This window comes from Panicum virgatum, chromosome 8K, assembly GCF_016808335.1.
Source record: "Panicum virgatum strain AP13 chromosome 8K, P.virgatum_v5, whole genome shotgun sequence".
Lineage (NCBI taxonomy): Eukaryota > Viridiplantae > Streptophyta > Magnoliopsida > Poales > Poaceae > Panicum > Panicum virgatum.
Window position 1 is genome coordinate 47,763,022 of NC_053143.1, and position 22,899 is coordinate 47,785,920.

General features: G+C 44.6%; 1 protein-coding gene across 1 annotated transcript; it reads left to right on the forward strand.

Moving 5' to 3' along the window:
- The first annotated feature begins 10,780 nt into the window (after positions 1–10,780).
- On the forward strand, positions 10,781–12,175 carry LOC120644954 (cyclin-dependent kinase inhibitor 3-like). Its single transcript, XM_039921693.1, has 3 exons — positions 10,781–11,288; positions 11,389–11,559; positions 11,688–12,175. Exons 1-3 carry the CDS (start codon positions 10,858–10,860, stop codon positions 11,755–11,757), a joined length of 672 nt encoding a protein of 223 aa, XP_039777627.1. The 5' UTR covers positions 10,781–10,857; the 3' UTR covers positions 11,758–12,175.
- Positions 12,176–22,899: the final 10,724 nt, after the last annotated feature.

The following is a 22,899-nucleotide window of genomic DNA, read 5'->3' on the forward strand; positions in this document are numbered from 1 at the left end:
GAACAATCCTTATTCAAGGCTAAGATAAAGCATCTACTACACCACTGGATCATCCAATCCGTTTGCAAGGCCTAACCTAGCAGATATTATACAAACTCTTAAGATAAGAGCAAACCATAACAGATCAGATCTATTAAACTTAAAAGAAGCAGGGTGTTGCCTCTGTGCGACTAATTCTATGCGACAAGAACTAGCATGAGATTGAAACGTGACTGCACAGAGACAACATGATATTCGTAGATGATAAACAATAAAGCACGACAGATCTACTAGAAACCATGCTACGAACATCAGGATAACTAGCATTACTCGCCATAAAAAATGCTTCAGTACGAGTAATACCAAGGTAAAAGCAAGAACAACGCTGCCCTGATCGCGAGAAGCGATCAGGGCAGCATGGCGCTTACTTGGATGAAACCCTAGGATTAGGGGTGGCGATGTGCCAAGAGTTTTTGTTTACGAGACGTGATGACGCTCTCTCTTACAAATGTCATAGGGTACATATTTATAGTCCGGAGACTTCTTGCCGTGCAAGGCAACCTCTAAACTCTTTCCTAAACGAAGACTAGAGATAGATTACAACTCAATAAAGACTCGAAGATTAGATAACATGATCTGGACTCTTCCCTCCACCGGTCCGGATCTTCATGAAGCTTCCAAATATCAGCCGAAACATGCCGTATAATTGTGGCAGATTCTGGTCGTCCTATTGTTTCGGCTGTTCCCATCAACTCCGAGCGAATCTGGATGTGATTCCAGTTGTATTGGAAATCTTAACTCCTTAGCTTTCCATGCATATCTAGAACGTCCAAAACGGAGTCCGTATGTGGCCTGGGCGTCCATTTTCGTGCGGCATCTTCCTGCAGTCCGAACCAGCCTCGCGAATAGACTGGGTTCAACATGGATTAGGCCCGTGACCCCATCTCAGCTTGACCCTTGAGTGCCCAATTATCATTGTATTTGGCCAAACTTATGATATAAGCCTGGCTAAGTGGACTCCTTTACCGTGGGCTTCTTCTGACATTTGGCCAACCAATCCTGGTCAAATTCTGGCGATAACCCCCCCCCCAAAGTTTTGGTCTAGCTCCGCCCCTGCCCATTGCCACCAGCCTCTGGCCGGCAACGGCCTGATCGCTGAGTTGGGATGTGGAAGGACCGTTAGCACGCTCTAGCCTAAGAGGGGGAGGGGGTGAATTAGGCAACTAAAAACTTAGACCTATGGCTTCAACTAGTTTGCACAAAATTAAACTAAATCAAGCTATCTAGATGTGCAACTATGGTTGTTCTAGTGTGAAACCCCTATCCCAAAAGAATTTAGCAACCTATAGCCTTTCCTATCAAGAAATTACTCTATGAAAGTAAAGGCATACAAATTGCTAGTATGAAATGCGAAAGCTTAAAGAGCGGGATAGGAGATAGCAAACTCTTGACGCGGGTGTTTATCCCGTGGTTCGGTTAGCCACAAAGGCACACCTACATCCACGTTCTTGTAGCACTCACTAAGAGTATTACTACTCGGCCACCAAGTCTCTTCCGTGAACACAATCACGGTCACTTTGGCCCCGGGTTCCACTAAGGAGCTTCTCCACAAAGGATGGGGGTCTCCACGTCTCCTGCACAAAGATGTCGTCGCCGCTCCACACCAAGTCGGAGGGTCGATGATGTTGCCGGTGAGCTTCACAGCTCCAAGGGGCCGGCGCACCAAGCTCTTCTTTTGGTTCACTAGAGAACCACAGCACAAAGGCTCAAGGCCTTGCAATCTCACTCACTAAGTGCTAATCCTTTACACAACACTCTCAAAATGTGCTAAGGGCTAAGGATATGAACACTAAGCTCTTGGATGGCTTGGAGTGGTTCTTGGGTGTGTATGTGACTTCCTTGAACTCCAGCAATCTTCAAATGGCCGGGGGATGCCATATATATAGGCCTCCAAGTCGTGGAGCCGTTGCTCCAATGGTCAGCAGAAAACTGCATATCATCGGATAAACCGATGCCTCTGGCAGGGGTAGCCATTGAACTCCTAACAGCTGACACAGTGATCATCGGTTGAACCGATGCTTACCCGTCGGTTAAACCGGTCACTCACAGCATTCAACTGGCCGTTAGCCTTCTTCTCTTCTGCTGACATCATTACACCGGTGCTTTGCTCCGATGCATCGCCGGTTCATCCGGTGCTGAAGGATCTTCTCCTGGGCGCTTGACATCGTCTCTGGAACACAGTATGCCCAATGCACCGATGCCTGCCGTGATGCCGTCGGTTCAACCGGTGCCTCACAAACACTAGGGCGTCGGATCTTCCGACAACCTTCGGATGCACCGATGCTTAGGCATCGGTTCAACCGGTGCTACTGATTTTTGCAGAACTCGTCCAATTCAGCGTTTCTTTGAGTTCTTTCTTCGTGTTTTGCTTTGCATGGCCTTTTTACTTCATCCCTAGGATCTAGAAATGTTATCTTAACAAAACCATTAGTTCCATTGATTGCGTTGTCATTCGATCACCAAAATTACTCGAAATGGCATAAATGGTGCCATGTTCGTTACAATCTCCCCCTTTTTGATGATTGATGACAACACAATCAAAGCAAGCATAATATTTGTAAAAATTGACAAATTTAACCGCTTGATACCAATTTATACTAATTGAAACCACTTACACTTGCTTGGATGCTTACCATCATCCAATGAAGACTTAGCCTCCCCCTAAAACCATGATTTCCCCCTTTGTTCCTCCCCCTATCTTGCTACTTCTCTTTGAGAAAATATCTTGCTTTGATCCACATTTCTCCCCCTTTGGAATCAAATCACCAAAAAGGTCTTGCTCCTAATTGCAAAACAATATAGCTCAAGAGAAGATTAGTAGCCTAGGGAGTTAGTTCCATGACTCATGATCCAATTATATGATATCAATGAAGATACCAATTGAAAATTTACTACGGTCGATCACAAAATCACGAAACTAGCATGACATGAGCTAAGCTTCCCATAAGTATGTGCACAAAATGATAATGTGAAAATCAAGTGCACAACTAGATGTTATAACTAGAAAGCTTAGATCATATCATGCACGGAGATAGCTCTAAAAATGATAAGAGATTGACAAAGATATCAATTCAATGAATTTAGAATCTTGCATACCTCCAGGGGGCATTTTAATTACCTTTCATGTACCAATTTGAAAGTGACTTGCATATGATATCAATTGAAATTGAATACCCATTGAAAGTCTTTGAGGTCAAAGAGCACTTGGTACACCAAGGTTGAGCAAATGTATGAGCACATAGCCTATGAACTTAGATATGAGCATATAAGTTCAATAGAGCATGGCTAAATATGCATGAAAGCACAATTTATCTAATCACTCTTATAGAGTTGTTTGTTCACATTGATCGTGAGAAATATTCTCTTAGAGTGTTAACTCCACGTGAGACTACAAAAGATAAACTTATATGTTAGTTTCAAAATCACAACCTATAGGATGAACTCCCCCTAAATATGTACATTTAGTGTTTGAATCACCAAGCAAATGTATGCACATTGATTTTGAAAACAATGAAAAGTTTACCCTATAGTTTGTATTCATGGTACACATATGAAATACATATATCATGAAGTTCATGTACCATGAAGGGTGACTTTGTGTAGCTTTCTACACACTTATTAAACCATGTAGGTTGCTCATGGGTTAGAGTCATGACACAAGCAACCAACCATATATAACACTAGGTGATGCAATGCAAAACTACCTAGTAAGAGCAATGGAGCTATATGATGCTTGAATTGAAATCTAGCTACCATTACCTTATGGAGGACTTGGGCAACAAATGTCCAAGTGGTGAGCTTAGCTTATTTTGACTTGAATCTTCACTTCATCTTGTAAGCTAAGCCACCAAATCCCCCGTAGCCATTCTTGGGCTTCAAGTCTATTTTGGAACCCACACCATTTGAGGCCCCTCCATATTGATGATGACATCCTTGGGCACCCAAATGGGGCGGTTCCAACTCCTTTCTTGCTTCCCAACCTTGTGAGCAACCACCTTGCCATTTGTTTTCTTCTTGATCACATAGAAGGTGCTATTGCTTTTGTTCCTCCAGTTGGGCTTGGTGTAGATGAGAGAACTCTTGATTGTAAGCTTCTTCTTGTTGTTCTTCTCATTCGAAAGCTTCTTCCTTGGTTGAGGACACTTGTTGGACTTATGGCCTTTTTTGTGGCACTTTGAGCAAGTCACGGTGGACCCCTTCTCAAGCTTCTTCACCATGTTTTCAAGGTTATCTTGAGAATGTTGGATATTGCTTTCTATGCCTTTGCCCTTCAATCTATACAAGTCCTTCATGAACCTTTCCACTTCTTGCTTGAGCTCGTCATTCTCCTTGGCAATGAAATCATCACATGATTCTACAACAAAATTCTCATTGCATTTCTCATTGCAAGGATTAGAGCAAGATTCATTAATTAAATCAATGCAAGAAATTGAAGCATCTACCCTAGAGATAGCAATTGCATAAGGGATATCTTGCTTCATTTCCAAAGAGTCATTGGTATCATTAATGCTCTTAAATTTTAATTTGAGCTCTTCATGCTCCTTGCTAAGCAAATTGAATTTGCACATCAAATCTTCAAAGTTTGTAGCAAGAGAATCATTTAGATCTTTGAGAGCACTAATTTTTTTAATTTCTTTTGATTGTTTCTTAATGACCTTTTGGTGCTCATGAACAAGGTCAAGAAGTTCATCAATTGAAGGAGAATCGGAGTCATCATCACTTACATCGCTATTCATACCTTTGGTCATAAGGCAAGTGTTTGATGATGATCCGAAGTTGGTGCGGGTGGTGAATCTCTTGCTTGATTCATCGCTTGAGATAGCACTTGATTCTTCACCACCACTAACCCTTTCACCAAATATGGCAAATGATTCATGCTTGGGCTTCTTCTCCTTCTTTTGCTTGTTTTTCTTGAACTTCTTCTCAACCTTCATAAGTTGATGGTGAGGCCCATCTTTGATGAAGACCATATACCTCATTGAGTTGATTTCTTTTAAGCACTTGTTCATCTTCTTTACTTGATTGTAGAGGTTGGGGTACATTGGCTCTTGATCATCACTTGAGGAGCTTCTTGCATCCTCTTCTTCCTCATCACTTGAGCTACCTTTGATGGCCATCTTCTTCAACTTTTTAACTTGCTTGCATGCAAGTGCACTATGTGTTGGTGAAGAAGGTGGCGCTCTTAGCTTGATGTCATGGCGTAGATCATGGGCGATCACCTTGTTGAGGACTTGGTTTGGTGTCATTGTGTTGAGATCTTTCTCATATAGAATTGTTGTCACCAAATCATAGTCCGGCCTTCGAAGTGAGTGAAGGATCTTGCGAATGAGTTCCAAATCTTCAATTTTCTTCACATCTAAAGAATTAATCTCATTCACAAAAATATTCAACCGTGAGTACATAGCTTCGGCATTTTCATGATCAAGTTGCTTGAAGCTATTAAATTTGTCAATGAGAACATGATATTTTTCATTAGCAACATCTTTTGTGCCTTCATGGTTATCACTAATAGTTTTCCATAAAACATTAGCATTTTCGCAAGCAAACACACGGTTGAACACATTTTCACCAAGAGAGTTTAAAATAGCACACTTGGCTATAGCATCATATTGCTTCTCTTGTTGACTATTGCTCTTAGTTCCTTCACTCGTTACTCTCCAAACATTTAGACCCTTTGCTTGGAGGTGTGATTGCATCAAGATCTTCCACCGTTGGAAGCCCGTGCCATCGAAACATGGAGGAGGTCCTAGAGAATTCATCCCTTCCCCTAAAAAAGCTAACTCACTAGGCGGTGAAGCCTAACCGATCAAGTGAGCCGGTAAACACAAATTGGCAATAGAATTGGCTTTCTTTGTGAGAGGAGTGAGTCCCGGCTCTGATACCAATTGGAAGGACCGTTAGCGCGCTCTAGCCTAAGAGGGGGAGGGGGTGAATTAGGCAACTAAAAACTTAGACTTATGGCTCCAACTAGTTTGCACAAAATTAAACTAAATCAAGCTATCTAGATGTGCAACTATGGTTGTTCTAGTGTGAAACCCCTATCCCAAAAGAGTTTAGCAACCTATAGTCTTTCCTATCAAGAAATTACTCTATAAAAGTAAAGGCATACAAATTGCTAGTATGAAATGCGAAAGCTTAAAGAGCGGGATATGAGATAGCAAACTCTTGATGCGGGTGTTTATCCCGTGGTTCGGTTAGCCACAAAGGCACACCTACATCCACGTTGTTGTATGCACTCACTAAGAGTATTGCTACTCGGCCACCAAGTCTCTTCCGTGAACACAATCACGGTCACCTTGGCCCCGGGTTCCACTAAGGAGCTTCTCCACAAAGGATGGGGGTCTCCACGTCCCCTGCACTAAGATGTCGTCGCCGCTCCACACCAAATCGGAGGGTCGATGACGTTCTCGGCGAGCTTCACAGCTCCAAGGGGCCGGCGCCCCAAGCTCTTCTTTTGGTTCACTAGAGAACCACAGCACAAAGACTCAAGGCCTTGCAATCTCACTCACTAAGAGCTAATCCTTTACACAACACTCTCAAAGTGTGCTAAGGGCTAAGGATATGAACACTAAGCTCTTCGATGGCTTGGAGTGGTTCTTGGGTGTGTATGTGACTTCCTTGAACTCTATCAATCTTCAAATGGCCGGGGGATGCCATATATATAGGCATCCAAGTCGTGGAGCCGTTGCTCCAACGGTCAGCAGAAAATTACGTATCATCGGATGAACCAATGCCTCTGGCAGGGGTAGCCGTTGAACTCCTTACAGCTGACACAGTGATCATCGGTTGAACCGATGCTTGCCCGTCGGTTAAACCGGTCACTCACAGCATTCAACTGGCCGTTAGCCTTCTTCTCTTCTGCTGACATCATTACACCGGTGCTTTGCTCCGATGCATCGCCGGTTCATCCGGTGCTGAAGGATCTTCTTCTGGGCGCTTGACATCGTCTCTGGAACACAGTATGCCCAATGCACCGATGCCTGCCGTGATGCCGTCGGTTCAACCGGTGCCTCACAAACACTAGGGCGTCGGATCTTCCGACAACCATCGGATGCACCGATGCTTAGGCATCGGTTCAACCGGTGCTACTGATTTTTGCAGAACTCGTCCAATTCAGCGTTTTTTTGAGTTCTTTTTTCGTGTTTTGCTTTGCATGACCTTTTTATTTCATCCCTGGAATCTAGAAATGTTCTCTTAACAAAATCATGAGTCCCATTGATTGCGTTGTCATTCGATCACCAAAATTACTCGAAATGGCATAAATGGTGCTATGTTCGTTACAGGCTGACCACAGCCACCCTTCCAAACACGCTCCAAAATACCGAGCTAAAATGTTAGCTCGGCTGGGTTAATATTTTTCGACAAGCCAAACCGAACTGAGCTGCTGCTGTGCCGAGCGAGCCAGCTGAATAAAATCCAGAACCGATCCAGCCCGCTCGACGACAGCCGACTTTCGGCCATCCCGAGATACCCATGCGCTCGTCGTCTCCACCTCAGAGTCGTCGTCGTCCCCCACACAAGAAAGCGAGATCTGTTCTTCGGGGGCATGATGCTCTCTCGCACCTACCTCTACCTGGTAGCTGCAGCCGCCCGCACCCAGTGTCACATCATCCATCAATCCCTCTGCCCATCAGTTTTTCCACTGTTCCTGCTAGGAAGTGATGACAGCATCGGTTGCTGCTGCTGATGCGGCGCACCTCGTCCAAGAGCGTCGTCCGGAAAGCCTGCGCAGCGACAGGCCCAATGGGGTTGATCGAATCTTGTTCAGAACCAGGTCAGATCGATCAGTGAACAGAACGAAGAGTGCCCACTGGGCCATGCATCATGCATGGAGGTTCATCAGAGATTGTTCGGTTGCAGGGACTTCTTTTTAAGTCTCTGAAATTTTTTAGTATTTAGAAATATTAAGGCCCTATTTAGTTTGAGGGATTTTTGTTGAAGTCCTAGCATTTATGGGACTTTTAAACCAAACATGTGGGATTTTAGGGACTTTTTTTAGGGTAGAGACTTTTTTTGAAGAAGACTCTCATGAGGAGCTTTTAGGGACTTTTGGGCTACAATTTCACCTACTGCCCCCTACTCTATCCGCATGCATGTAGGGAGAAAGGGTAAAAATATCTTTTGAACACACCATTTAATGAGGTTTAGTCCCTTTAATCATTGAAAACAAACAGGATTGGACTTTTGTTTAGACCCAGGGTCTTTTGGAGGGGCTAGAGACTTATGGAAACCAAACAGGGTCTAAATAAATATTAATTATAAAACTAATTGCAGAACCCTGGGGCTAAACTGCGAGACGAATCTAATGAGGTATAGTAATCTATGGTTAGCGGATGGTTACTGTAGCATCACTGTAGCAAATTATGAATTAATTAGGCTCATTAGATTCGTCTCGCGAAAAATCACTGAGCTGTCAAAAAATATTTATAAACAGATTTTATTTAATACTATAAAATAGTAAAATTCCTTTTAATGTGAGAGGGACTTTTGAAAAAAGTTTGGTTCCAAACAGGGCCTCAGTCTTCAGTGGCCGGCCTTTTGATCCATCCTAGGTTTCACCGTCACCTGCTATGCTAATTACAGCCGTCTGCAGAGACCTTAACGCGACTGAAAGTCCTTTAATTTGGTACAAACATTGGGGGTGAACAAATGGACCATTGCTGACACCAATGGCTAGCGAGGTAGGTGGCAAAATGCACTTTTTTGCACTCAGGCTTTGGCGCTCCTTAGATTCCCCAATAAGCTAATGATAATCGCTAGCTTTGATCAGGTTAACGGCCTCTTTGCATTGGCACCTCATGATCACTCATCAGTGTGTGCTTTAGTTTCACTGCCGCCGCTTTGCTCTCCATGACTGCATACGCTTGCTGTCAGTGCACCATGGCCTCAGATCAGTAAGCTACTTTCTACGGATTCTCACTCGGGCGCCTGCATCTGGCCCCCATGCGTGTCTGAAGGCGATCGAGGTCGACGACGAAGATGAAGCTGCTACAGGGAGCATCGATTGCCATCGATCATTGGATAGATCACAGGCAACAAGATCAGATTTTGTTTGCTGATCGAACTAACCGTGATGATGAACAGGCAGAACTGCTGCTAGCTTTCACGTGCCTCGGTAAAGATTGTTCCTACTGATAGATGGGGCACCATTGTTTCTGGATGTTTTTGCTAGTAGGGGAGGATGTGGTCGTAGCTAGTGGTGACCGTCAAACGGCCGGCCCCATCGTGGAGTTGGAGTCGGGAACGATCAAATGAACCTGGATGGGGACGGAGACGGAGACAAAACCGGGGCCTCTGCAAATGCAGCATGTGCTGTTCACTCGTCAGAGTCCGTTGTTCCTTAGGACTTGTCCCGAGTTCCAAGGCTTTTGTGCATGTGAGTGCCCGCATTTGTTTGCTGTGGGTGCCTTGGTGGCTCCTACTGTTGCCAAGTCTGCATGCATATCGCGTAACAAAGGAAAATTAAAAAGGGAACAAACAGCACCTTAGTAGTACATTGCACACATGATGATCTATCTGGTTTGACAAGACGTTTGCGCTGTCAATGTCGCCTCCAGGTAATATCTTCTTCTTAGTTTCTAGTTGTGCTATCTGAAGAAATGAATTCCGTCCAAACTACATGATTTCTAAAGATAGCAAGAGTGATGTAGTATTCAGGTGTTTGGTTAGGGTAATTCATCATCTCCTCGCAAACGGATCTCTAACTAAATTGGTTAAGTGGCTCTAGTAGCATTCCTCATATCCTGAGTTGGACTTTCCGTCGGAGCAAATTTCAGAATGAGATTAAAAAAACCCCTCGCTTGCGGGGCTAGGATTCGGGGGTTTTCTCGACCAAAAAGCCGGTTGCTTCCTCTTAATGAACTACAGTAGGGCCCATCATACCCTTTCGGTCGATTTTTAATCATCATCTTCTCACCGCTCACATTTTTTTTTGTTTGAGGAATGGAATATTGGGTTGATCCATCCATCCATGACAAAGCACATGATTAGTAATTAAGCATGAGGAATGAAGTCATCCGAGCAAATTCATTAGATAAACTCATGTATTAGTTTAAAATGGATGAGAACGGTACCTGCTAAGACCTATCAAGTTACTTATTGTAACAACAAGATTATTTTAAGGACAACCCCTACTGAATCTATACATCAAAAGAAAAAGGAATTGCATAAGAGCTTTTGCAAAAAACCACAACTCTCCCAGTGATTTCTAGCCGACTTGAAAATCATGGGAGATACTTATTTTTGCACCTAAAGGCTCCAGCACATCGATCAAGACTATACTTTCCACAAAGAAAAGAAACAGACCTGCTTCGAAGAATCTATGGTTTGAATTTCAATTAAAAAAAAGAGCTTTGTTATTATGATTGTAAAGTACTAATGGGTACTTTTGCCTTGAAATCTTTTCTGACCTTTGATCAATGGAAGGTATTTACAAAAATTAAATTAAATTAGTATTCAGACCCAATTTTTGGTACTTGGTCTCACATTTTTGTACCACTAGTTACTTTAGTTTAGATACTTCTAGGTACTTTCTACCTTGATTACCATAAGATTCTTTCAAATGTACGGCTCTTATTATTTTCAATCATTATAAAAATTCTCTTAAAAAAATCTAAAGCGGGGTTGATGGTATAGAACAGCCAATTGGTAATGGCTAGCTAGTTTAGTACTTAAGCATGGTCGCTGCAAAACCACCCGAGCCTTTGCAGGCGCCATTTACGCTTCTCACCTGCATCACGGCACGCCAAGATTTTTTTTTTTTTTTACAACCACTAGCTGCACGCCAACTTACCCTGCCGTGACGTGGCGAGCCTTCTTATGCGCCCATGCCCATCTCACTCACTCTCACAGTGTAGCTCTCACTACCACAGCACGCAGCAGCCGAGTGCACGCCAGCACAGCCACCAACCAGCCAGCGGCCAGCCGATGGGCAAGTGCGTCAGGATCCGCGGCAGGAAGCCGCCGTCGTCGCCGGGCGAGGCGGCGGCGTACCTCACGCTGCGGAGCGGCCGCCGCGTGCCGGTGGCGGCCGCCGCGTGCAGCCCGCCGGGCAGGCGCCGCGGATCAGCCTGCCGCCGCCGGTGCGGCAACAAGGCCGCGTGCGGCAGCCCCGGCCGGCGCAAGAGCGCGGAGCTACCGAGCCGGCCGGCACTCGACGGCGGCGCCCGGCCGGAGGAGGAGCTGCCGCCGCCGCAGGCGAGCCCCGTTGCCCACGACGGCGTCGACGGCGACCGTGGAGACAGCTCCGGGTAAGTTAACTGCTCAAAATTGTTGACTGCTGCACAAACAATGATATCTTCAAATGTTTACTACTTTCTTTCCCTCTGAATTTTGTTCAAAATAAATCAGAGCGAACACGGCCTTCTCCGACGACGGCGTGGTGCAATTGAATCGCGAGCCCGAGAGCAAGGCCGGCGTCGCAGGCCAGCCGTTGCCGTCGCCGTCGCCGCCGCTGGAGGCCGAGATGGAGGCCTTCTTCGCCGCGGCCGAGCTCGCCGAGCGCCGGCGATTTGCAGAGGCGTAAGCACTTGTCGCAGTTTGGTGCGCAGCAGTAGTGTTGTGCACGATTCGGCCCGCACAAAGCTGTTTTAAAAAAAAACTGTAAAATCTGGGGTTTTTTTTGCTAACACCAACAGGCGATTTCGCAGGTACAATTACGACGTCGCCCTCGACCGCCCGTTGGAAGGCCGGTTCGAGTGGACGCCGGTGAGCACGTGAGGGGACGGAGCAGGGGGGCAAAACTGTCAACCCGTAGATCGCAAGGAATGCTTCTTCTTCTTCGAGCTACCATGGTGAACTGGAGTTAGTCCTTGACTCTCCTACTGATGATCACTCCCTCATGTCGTTTAGAGAATTTCACTGCTTCTCTAGCACCTCTTGTGATCTTGTCATCGATCAGTTGTCACTACTTACTAGTAGCTAGCTAGCTAGGAATAGTTGCCATGGTTCAGTTGTTCATCGGTCGTCGATCTATCACTGTACTGTCTCTGACAACCATATAGTATGTGTATAGGATGGATAAGGTGATCCATTGGAGGAAGCTTCTGAGCTCCCCATGCTGATCGGTTTCGTTCCACCATGCATGACATTCTGCTCATTTTCACTTCAATTCAACTCTCCGCGCATTAATCTCGCATCTTTAAATCCCTTTTGTATTCGAATTTTGCAGTAGTACGTCAGCAAAAGTTATGCAGGATGGCAGCTTGTAACTCCTTGTACACAAATCCTGTACGCCGGCAAACCTTGCGTAAATGCAAATTTGTGACTTCTGTTCATACTAATTTTCTTTAATTACAAGCAAGCTACTTACTCAGGGAGCTAGATTACATACATACATATATAGCTCCAGGTTATCTTTGTTCTCAAGCTAGTGATGTAGCAACAGTACTGGATGTTGGAGTTAACTGCAAAATCCAAACCGAACCGTGCCGTTTCCAACTCAGGAATCTCACTGACATGTGAATGTACCTTGGCCGTGCACTGCCTGGTCCAGTGCGTTTGTTCTAGGGTACTTTGCCGCATCCGCATACAGGCCACATGCGCATGCAAACCCTGTCCCTTTTTTTACCTGTGTAAAAATCAAGTTTTTATCTTTATCTTTACGTTTCAAAAGGATAATTTTACCTGAGTAGATTTAATTTTGTAGGGGCATGGTGATGGCTTTACGTGCGATTTCTTTATAAGTTAACTTTCATCGATCTTTTGCCCTTCTTCTCAATTTTGCAAGGATATTCAAACTTTTTTTTACCTTGTATTCAACCTCTGACGATGCTTTTAGGATTTGGCTTTCATGTACTGTCAAAGATGCTATTTTCTTAGCTTGTGGAAAAGTTTCAAAAGCTCATTTATGACCTCAGCTCAAAGGTACATTTGCCTAGCTTGTTGCCTAGCTTGTCCTTCCTGCTCAGTGCTCAGTCCTGTCCATTTCCATGCGGTCTTTCTTTCTAGAATCTAATAAGGGCCCTAAACCCTGTGAGATGATATTTCCTTTTTACTTTTGTACCTCTCTTTTCTTTTTGAAACTGCGTAGTTCAAATTTAGAAAATTTTCACCCTTTTTAGTTTTATACATCTCGAGATTTCACAAGGGATGTTGCATAGCCAAGGGGAGTAATTAAAAAAAATAGGCACCGTATATCAGATTTCATTGTAATGGAATTTGTGAAGTTGGTATTGTATATATTCTCCTTGAAAATTCCAGTATTGAGTTTGGGTGACTAATAAATGGACCAGTTAATTTGCTACGACTTGCACAGTCATGTTAAACAAGTCAAAAGGCATACATCAGCTGGTTGTTGGCTTCATAATTGCAGCAGCAACCAAAAGAAAAAAAGAACATCCTCCAAAGGCAGCCAGAACACAAAGGAGATGGAATCTTGATGCATATGCCCTTCCTTTGCTCTTTTCTGGGTGCTTAATCATTTGGTGCACCTGTGGGGCCCCGCCTCCCCTGATCAATATAGTAGTACACTTAAATCAAACACCTCGTTTGAGTACTACAAAAGCAAGATCAACACAAGAGTTTAATATAAAGCTGTCCTTTTTAACAATTAGCCACCCCAGGTGTGGTGCTGGTGATTGGCCTAGGGTTGTTGGTTGTTGGGTTGGTGCAGGCTTTGGATCTGGAGCTCACCTGGTGCCTGGTTCCTTGCTTGTTTGGTAGGAGCAAGAAAACAGGGGTATCAAGTGAATGGTATATTCTCAGGATGTATAGTCTTTGGGGACAATGTCAACTTCCTAACATATAGGGAATATCCACATCCACACTTCACTTCTTCTCTAAAACACGCAACAATATACATGAGCCCAAAATTTTACACCGCCTTTTTTTCAAAATACACAAGCGGTTTTGTAGTCGTCGTAACTGTCATATCGATGAAGCAGAATTTTCCAAGAGGTTATATATCTTGCTCTCGTTTTGCTCATCTAGAATTTTCCATTTGATCACCCAGAAACATAGATATATATAAATAAATATGTATAATAGCTTTCCTCATTGGATTCCAAGAGATGGCATATGCATGTGATGCTGAACATACACGAGGCATGACCTTCCTTTTTGCCTCTTCTTCTCCATTGGTTCATCCTCTGCTGGATTCCCCGAGAAAGATATTGCACTCCACAGTGGATGTGCACGGGAGAGACGGTGAGAGGAATGATGCAGCCATGAACGAAGGTACGTAGAAACCTGCAGCTGCATTACCTCTGCACATTCAGAATGTGTGATTGTGTGAGAGAGACTGAGAGACAGTGATGGATGCATGGGCCACCATGTCAGGAGCAGGAGAGAAGATAGCAGTAGCTTATAGCCTTTGGATGGCATCTTCATTCTTCATTCTCTGCCTCGGGATCCGAGATGGAATATACACAGAACACAGTACAAACTAGAGGTGCTCATCACCTTTGAGGCTTTAAGGACAAACAAAGGCCAATTCCTGTTTTTCAAGGTACGACCTTGCTGGGATACAAGTACGAAGGCACTCATGTTATTTATTCAGGAAAAAAAGGCGCTCATGTTGGACCTAGGATTTGAATGTACGACGATTAAGCTCTTTCAAAGCTAAAATGTTGGCTTTGTGTTGTGCATTCTCTGGTGTGCTTCTTTCTAGACAAATCTCAAAGAAGAACTTTTCTTAAAGCGTCACAAAGACGAGGTTTGCTGGATTAAAAGAGGCGAAAAGTCTTTAACGATGTTCATATGAGAAAGTTGTTATGATAAAACCTTCCCCCAAATATGCATACTTAATGGAGTTCCATGGTTTTCACAAAAATTCTTATATCACCGATGGAGACGATGAACTTTCTCACAAAAATTCCCTAGGCTTCAAACAACAATAAGGATAACCATTTTCTAGTATTTTGGGTAAGTTAGTGTTCTGACCTTTGAGTGAAAGTTTGACTGGTCATTTGTTAAATAGTGGTGTTATGACAAACAGCTTTTTTTAGAGGAAAGAGCAACCAAACAGCAACCTGTTAGGCAACCGTCAGGGGGGGGGGGCTCCTATGCTCCTTCCAGAAGATGGTTAAGAGATATATCTTCAAAGCCCATTAAGCCCACAACCATATATTTACATCCCTGCATGCCACCATAGCCTGTCAGAGTCGAGCACTGCGTAGTTGACATCACACATCACGTAGGAGCAGAATTCATAAGATGGCATGAGGATAGGCTGCCAGCGGGTAAGCTTTATTTGCTTTTTTCCCCTTAATGCGACCATGATTCATAATTTTTGTTATAAATATTTATGACCTAGCATGTTTAAAATATTTAACTGGTATGGTCAACATTTTAAGCCACCAGAGTCAAAATAAAACAAAATCTAGTTCAACAATTCTAATGAACTATTTCAACATTTCACATGGAAATATTGATGCAGTATATCTACAATGTTGAACATACATATTTAAAATTTCGAAGCGTTTTAATTGGAATGTTGAATTTTCAAAAAAAGTTCGACAAGTCAAAATATATTCATATTGGATCTTGTTCTGTTGCAAAAATTCCAAATAACACCGTGGTTCAAACGGAATCTAAAACAAACTTACGGTTTGAAAGAAAATTAAAACCAAAGTTTCAAACTCAAAAGGGACATCTGACTTCTCATTGCACGCATGCGTCAGGACTCAGGAGGGCATGTGTTCTCTTCCCCGCGCTCACATGACTAATCAGCAGCCCAGCTTATTTTATGGCCACTGGATTTATACATACGTGGATCTCAAAGCAGAAGTTATATAAGATATTATTTTCCGGAAGATATATAGGTTTTCCGACCGTCAGGGGTTGTTGAGGCCCATGGCCAAGCCCATCATCGAGTTCAGCGTTTCTTTTGAAAGGCCAGCCTTCAAGCCCAATGGTTTACATCCTGGTTGGGCTGGGCTACCAAAGGCTCGGTTGGGATCCGGAATCCTATCTGTCTTCCGGAAGAAAGTTTCTTAAACATCTTCCACTTTAAGATGCGTGCACGTAGCTAAGCTAACGGACTAGATGCGAGCGTGGGCAAACCAGGATGACGTGGTCTGGCGTAGGTGTGGTGGACCAGCAACTGTTGGGCCGGACCTGGGAGGGAGCGGGTGGACAGATGGGAAGTCGCAGGAAATTGATTAGCTCACACGAGATTTGTTTTCCAAATTTAAACTTCTTTATCTCTCTAACGCCTCATTTATTTTCAATTCTGATTCAACCATCATCTTTCTTAGAATTTTTCTAACAAATTGAGATCTGACATGATTACATATTTTTCTGTTTTTTAGTTTCAACATTTTAGATATACTATTTCAACATTACTATATAAAATGTTGTGGCAGTTTATCTGAAATGTTGAACAAGATCTAAAGCAATGTTGAATAAAGTATTCTGAAATGTTGAAATAATATATACTAGCTCAACATTTACTCATGTTTTCTTTTGGTTCAAAAAGGAAAATTGGGAGTTACCAGCTTCAAGTACAACCGGAGCAAGAGAAAAGAAACAAATAACAAAAGGTGGTGCAGTACTACCCATGGCAGTACTGTGCTCCACTTCGTTGCTACTGTGCTTGTGTTGTTTATGGGCCGTTATGGACCTACTAATATACATGTTGGGCTTTTGCTGAATTATAGATACACAATGTAATCATCTTCCACAAGATGAATAGGAACCCCCGGTTGGGATTGGCCGTATGTGGTGTTACAGTATTTTTTTAGATGTTACTGTTGTATAAGCGCCTGCGCGTGACAGGCGCCGGCAGACCTAGGTTTCTAGGGCTTGGCGACATCAGCGGCGATCTGTGTCGACGAAGGTTTTCCAACGACACCAGTCCTTCTCCTCGCGTCCGGTTGAGTTGTCTTCTGCTCGGGCTGACCAAGGGACTGATCTGACTCAGTTTCCCGACCTTGGCGGGGTATCGGCTTGACCTGCGGGAGTAGGAACAGGGGTGGGATCATGGCGGCAGATAAGAAGAAGAAGAAGATCAAAGAGGGAACTGGTCCTACTTCATCGGCGGGCTCCGAGTCGGAGTGCCGCTGGGACCAATGAGTTGCTTGAGCTGGAACTGCCGTGGCTTGGGCAATGCCGCGACAGTTGGTGAGCTTCGCAATCTTGCGAAGAAGTATGCCCCGACCGTGCTGTGTTTTAGAAACTCAGATTTACAAGTCACGGGTGGAGCTATTAAAGGGTACTCTAGGGTATGATAATTTCTTTGCTGTCAGTAGTTCAGGCCGCAGTGGTGGCCTTGGTATCTTTTGGAATAATAAAACTAGAGTGGAATTTTTACCGTACTCGCAATATCATATCGATGCAATTGTGACAGAGTATGGGAAGGAGCCTTGGAGATTGACATGTGTTTATGGTGATGCTCAAACTGCCGAGCGCCATAAGACGTGGGACATGCTGAAATTTATCAAAGCCTCATCGCATCTTCCCCGGGTGTGTATGGGTGATTTTAATGAAGTTTTGCTGAGGGAGGAGCACCAGGGGGTGCAAGAGTGCAGCCACGCGCAGATCACAGGCTTCCGTGAGGTGGTGGACGTGTGTGGTTTTCATGACCTCGGTTATGAGGGAAGGAGCTGGACCTTTGAAAAGAGAGTTGCAGGTGGCTCGTACTGCCGAGTTCGACTTGATCGAGCTCTGGCCACGGCGGATTGGTGCTCGCGCTTCTCTGAGGCAAGGGTTTCACATCTTACTGGAGCAGCGTCGGACCACGGCCCAATACTGCTCTGATGGGAGCAGGATGAGAGAGATCGGCGAAGGAAAAAAGAAGAAGATTTTCAGGTACGAGGTGATGTGGGAATCTCATGAAGATTTTATTGCTATGTTGGCTCAAACGTGGCAGGGAGGAGGGAAAGCACATACTCTGCAGGAGCTAAACGAGAAAGTGGTACGCTTGGCGGGTAGTCTGAGCGAATGGGGAGTTCATTCTTTTGGGCACGTTCGTCGAGAGCTTAATGATTTGAATGAGGAACTGGAAAGGATGAGATCAGACACCACGCAGGCTGGAGGACCTTCTCATGCGGAAATTAAAGTGGTGGAAACAATTATAGAGTTGAATCACAGAGAAGAAATTATGTGGAAGCAACACTCCAGAATCACGTGGCTGACGGAAGGTGATAGGAATACTCGTTTCTTTCATCTCAGGGCGAGTCAGCGACACAGAAGAAATTACATCTCCAAGCTGAAAAATCAGGATGGTTAGTTCACTGATAATCAAGTGGAGACGAGAGTTATGGCAACAGATTTCTACAGGACGCTGTCCACGTCAGAGGGGATGGTAAATATGAACCTGGTCCTTGATACGGTTCTAGCAAAGGTGACAGCGGCTATGAATGAAAGTTTGGTGGCCTCTTTTGATAAAGATGAAATAAAGAGGGCGTTGTTTCATATGTTTCCCACTAAAGCGCCGGGGCCTGACGGTTTGCCGGCACATTTCTTTCAGCGTCATTGGGAGCTCTGTGGTGATGAAGTTACTGAAGTGGTACTTCGCGTCCTGCGAGGTGAGGATGATCCATCTTTGATTAATTGCACATGCATTGTTTTAATACCAAAGGTGGAGAGCCCGGAGGAACTGGGTCAGTTTCGCCCAATTAGCCTATGTAATGTAATATACAAGATAGCTTCAAAGGTGATGGCGAACAGGATGAAGCTTGTCCTACCGGAGATTATTTCTGAGGAACAGTTGGCTTTTGTTCCAGAATGACTTATCACAGATAATATAATTATAGCTTATGAGTGTATGCATTTTATGAAGAAGAAGAGAGCAAGAGATAACAGATTTTGTGCGCTGAAGCTGAACATGAGGAAAGCATATGATCGTGTGGAATGGGGCTATTTAAAGGCTATAATGATTAAGTTGGGTTTCCACCGGATATGGGTTGAGATGATTATGAGAGTGGTCACTATGGTGTCTTTTTCTGTCTTATTCAACGGAGATCGTCTGGATAGTTTTGTTCCGACAAGGGAAATCCGTCAGGGAGACCCAATCTCGCCTTACTTGTTCTTGTTAGCAGCGGAGGGCCTTTCGTGCCTGTTAAAGACCAGAATTCAGTCATCGAGCCTCAGTGGGATTAAAGTAGCTGCCTCGGCCCCGATAGTTAGCCACTTATTGTTCGCGGATGACAGCCTGCTGTTCTTCAAGGCAAACAGGGAGAGTGCGGAGATGGTGACGGATATGTTGAACACATACTGCCAGGCCTCGGGTCAGAGGATCAACATGGATAAATCTTCTATACACTTTGCCAAGGGGGTGAGTGGCAGCATCAGAGAGCAAATCATGGAGACCCTGGATGTGCACAATGAAGCTCTTAGTGAGAAGTACTTGGGAATGTCCACGGATGTTGGTACTGCTACGAATGGAGCTTTCAAGTATCTCAAAGATAGAGTTTGGAAGAAGGTCCAGGGGTGGATGGAGCAAACACTGTCAGCTGGTAGAAAGGAAGTGCTCATCAAGGCAGTGGCACAAGCGGTGCCAACCTTCTCCATGTCTTGCTTTAGAATGTCGAGAGGGCTGTGTCAGCATATCAATAGTTTGCTGCGAGGTTTTTGGTGGGGGAGTAAGGAGGGGAAGAGGATGACATGCTGGGTAGCATGGGAGGAGATGACAAAACCAAAATATATGGGAGGATTGGGATTCAAAGATATTGAGCTTTTCAACCTTGCACTGCTTGCGAGACAGGTCTGGCGCATTTTGCAGGAGCCGGCCATGCTCAGCACGAGGGTGTTGAAGGCAGTTTACTTCCCTAATGCAAACTTTCTTGATACAGAACTTGGCCCATCTCCATCTAGAGTTTGGAGAGCTATCATTGACGGTAAGGGAGTTCTACAACAGGGTCTGATCAAAAGAATTGGAACGGGTGAGGACACAGATGTGTGGAGAACAAATTGGTTAGCAAGAGATGGTCTCATGAGGCCGATCTGCTGCTTGAGCAGTTGTAGCGAAAATGGCCTCTCATGCCATATTTCAATATAATGTTTTGGCGATTGATGACACACACAACACTTGGACTAATATGATTGTTAAGATGAACATTCCCAGGCTTTTAGGTTCAAGTGATGACAAAGAGAAGATAGGCGTAGCTAGGCCCGAAGGGACAAGAATTGAGGCATTTTGCTATCATCGGTTAAACCGACGTAGGGCAAAATGAACTCACCGGTGCAATCACAGAGAAGGTCTGCGGGCTAGGGTTTAACACCGGATTAACCGACGTTGAAGAAAATGTATACGTCGGTGCATTGGCAAACGAAGACCGATGAAAATACATACACCGGTTGAACCGACGATGCATCGGTCAATTGCATCGGTTCAGTTGTCCAGAGAGGTGGTTTTTGGAGGAACGTGAAGAAGTTACAATCACCGGTTAAACTGACGCTAATTTTACATACACCGGTTGATTGCATCGGTTAAACCGGCGATACACCGGTTAATTGCTAACGGCTAGTTTTTCACGTAGCAGTTTACATACACCGGTTAAACCGATGATGGCTTTTGGGGTACGTCGGATTAACCGGCGTTACGCAGTTTTCTGGCAGCTTTTCTCCAACGGCTATATTTTCTTGTGCTGCCTATATATACCCCCAAGGCCGGGTCATTTGAGAGTGCTGGAGTTCAAGGAAGTATACAAGAGCTAAAAATCATCTCCAACCACCATAGAGCTTCATTGTATATCATATAAGCTTAAGCACACTTGTGAGAGTGCTTAGTGCTTGTAATAGGGATTAGTTCTTGCGAGAGCTCCCTTGAGAGAAGTCTTGCTGCGGCAAGCAACTTGTGATCCGTCGTGTGACCCTCCGTCTTGGTGTGGAGTGGCAACGACACTTTGTGCGGGGGAAGAGGAGGCCCCCTCCTTGGTGGAGAAGCTCCGTAGTGGATTTCGGCCGGGTGACCGAGAGAGACGGTGGCGGTGCACGAGACTCGGTGTCTTGTGGGCACTTACCTTTGCTTGCCGGCATCGCCATTGGTGGCGTAGTGCAAGACGGTGATCGGAAGAACCTCGATGTCCCGTGGACGTAGGCGTTTATGCCGAACCACGTTACATGACCGTGTCTACTCGGGAGTTTGCATCCCTCTTGCACTTACCTCTTTACTTACCGCATTACGTTTCCGCACTTACTCTACCTTGCATACCGTTACTTTCCTAGTTAGTTTGATTAGGATTAGCTAGGTTGCAAGTCTTTTTAGGGGTAAGTAGAGAGTAGCATAGATAAACCTTAGTCATAACTAGTATGCGTAGGACGTGTTAGGTTTATCTTATGCAAGTAGTTTGAGCCCTAGGTTAAAAAGCGATTAGCGACCCTATTCACCCCCTCCCCCTCTAGGGTCGGACACCCCGGTGATCCTTACAGCAGTACACCGCCGGCAGTGGTCAGTGAGCTGATCGATCCGGTGAGTTTGTCTTGGGATCTGGATAAGCTGAAATCCCACTTCATACCAATGGACTGGGAGGTAATCAGGAGTATACCCCTATCCACTCAAAGACAGGAGGATTTTTGGGCCTGGCACTATGAGAAATCGGGAGTTTTCTCAGTTTGTTCTGTGTACCGAATGTTGGTTTCTAACCGAGAGCAAAGGACTGATCGGATTGATCACAACCCAGGTCAGTCAGATGTGAGAGCAAAACATAAGGACTGGACAGATTTATGGAGTGTCAAAGTTCCTTCCAAAGTTCGAGTTTTTTTGTGGAGACTTGCAAAACAATCGATCCCGACTGGAGATGTCCGTTATCATAGAAATATGGCGCAGCACAACAACTGCTCCATATGTGGAAGGCCGGATTCCTGGCGCCACTCCTTGCTGGAGTGCAACATGTCCAAGTGTGTCTGGGTTTTGCAAGGTGAACCTGTGCTGGCTTTTCTAAGTCAGGCACAGCATGAGGATGCTAGGGGATGGCTACACGAGGCAGTGGCAAATTTAAGACATGAAGACCTTGTGCGTTTGACAGTCACGATGTGGGCAATTTGGTACGCTCGAAGGAAAGCCATTCATGAGGAGATGTTCCAAAGCCCGCTATCTACTCATAATTTTATCGAGCGGTTCTTATCGGATCTAGAAACAGCTACTCCTACGGAGGTAAAACAGAGACAAGGGGAGAGGATCATGCCTTAGGTGCCGCGCTGGATCCCACCTCCTCGGGGAGTGTTGAAGGTGAATGTTGATGCTGCCCTATCCAAGAATTCAGATATTGCAGCCGTGGCCACGGTGGCAAGAGATGAAACGGGGATGTTTCTCGGCGCATCAGCCCTGGTTGTCGAGGGAATTACCTCGCCGGAGGTTGCGGAAGCAATGGCTTGCCGGGAGGGATTTGCTCTCGCAAGCGATCTGGACCTGCAGAAGATCAGAATTGCCACGGACTATGTCAATGTGGTGAAGAGCATACATGGGCAAGATATGGGACTTTATAGCCATATCGTTATGGAGATCAAGGCAGAGGCGGCTCGGTTTGTGGACGCGCAGTTTGTTCACGAAGGTCGGAGTTCTAATGGTGATGCTCATAGACTAGCTAGAAGTTCGATCTATGAAGTTATAGGACGGCATGTCTGGTTTCTTGCTCCTCCTGATGGAGCTTGTACCAACTATAATTCTTAATTGAAGGTGGTACTATCTCAAAAAAAAATGTTACTGTTGTATTGTATCTCCAAAAAAAATATATTACTGTTGTATTATTAAATTTAATTATATATATTTGTGTGTCCAAAAATTATCTAAAAATATGAATAGATAGAGCACGTAAGCATCTATTGAACACATGCATGTGAAAACATAGTTTTCCACGACTCAGAGACTTGAAAATTTTAAATTTTTTAATTGTACCATCACGCACAAAACGGAGTCAGAGACTTGAAAAAATTAAAATTTTTAATTGTACCATCACGCACAAAACGATGATGCATCTG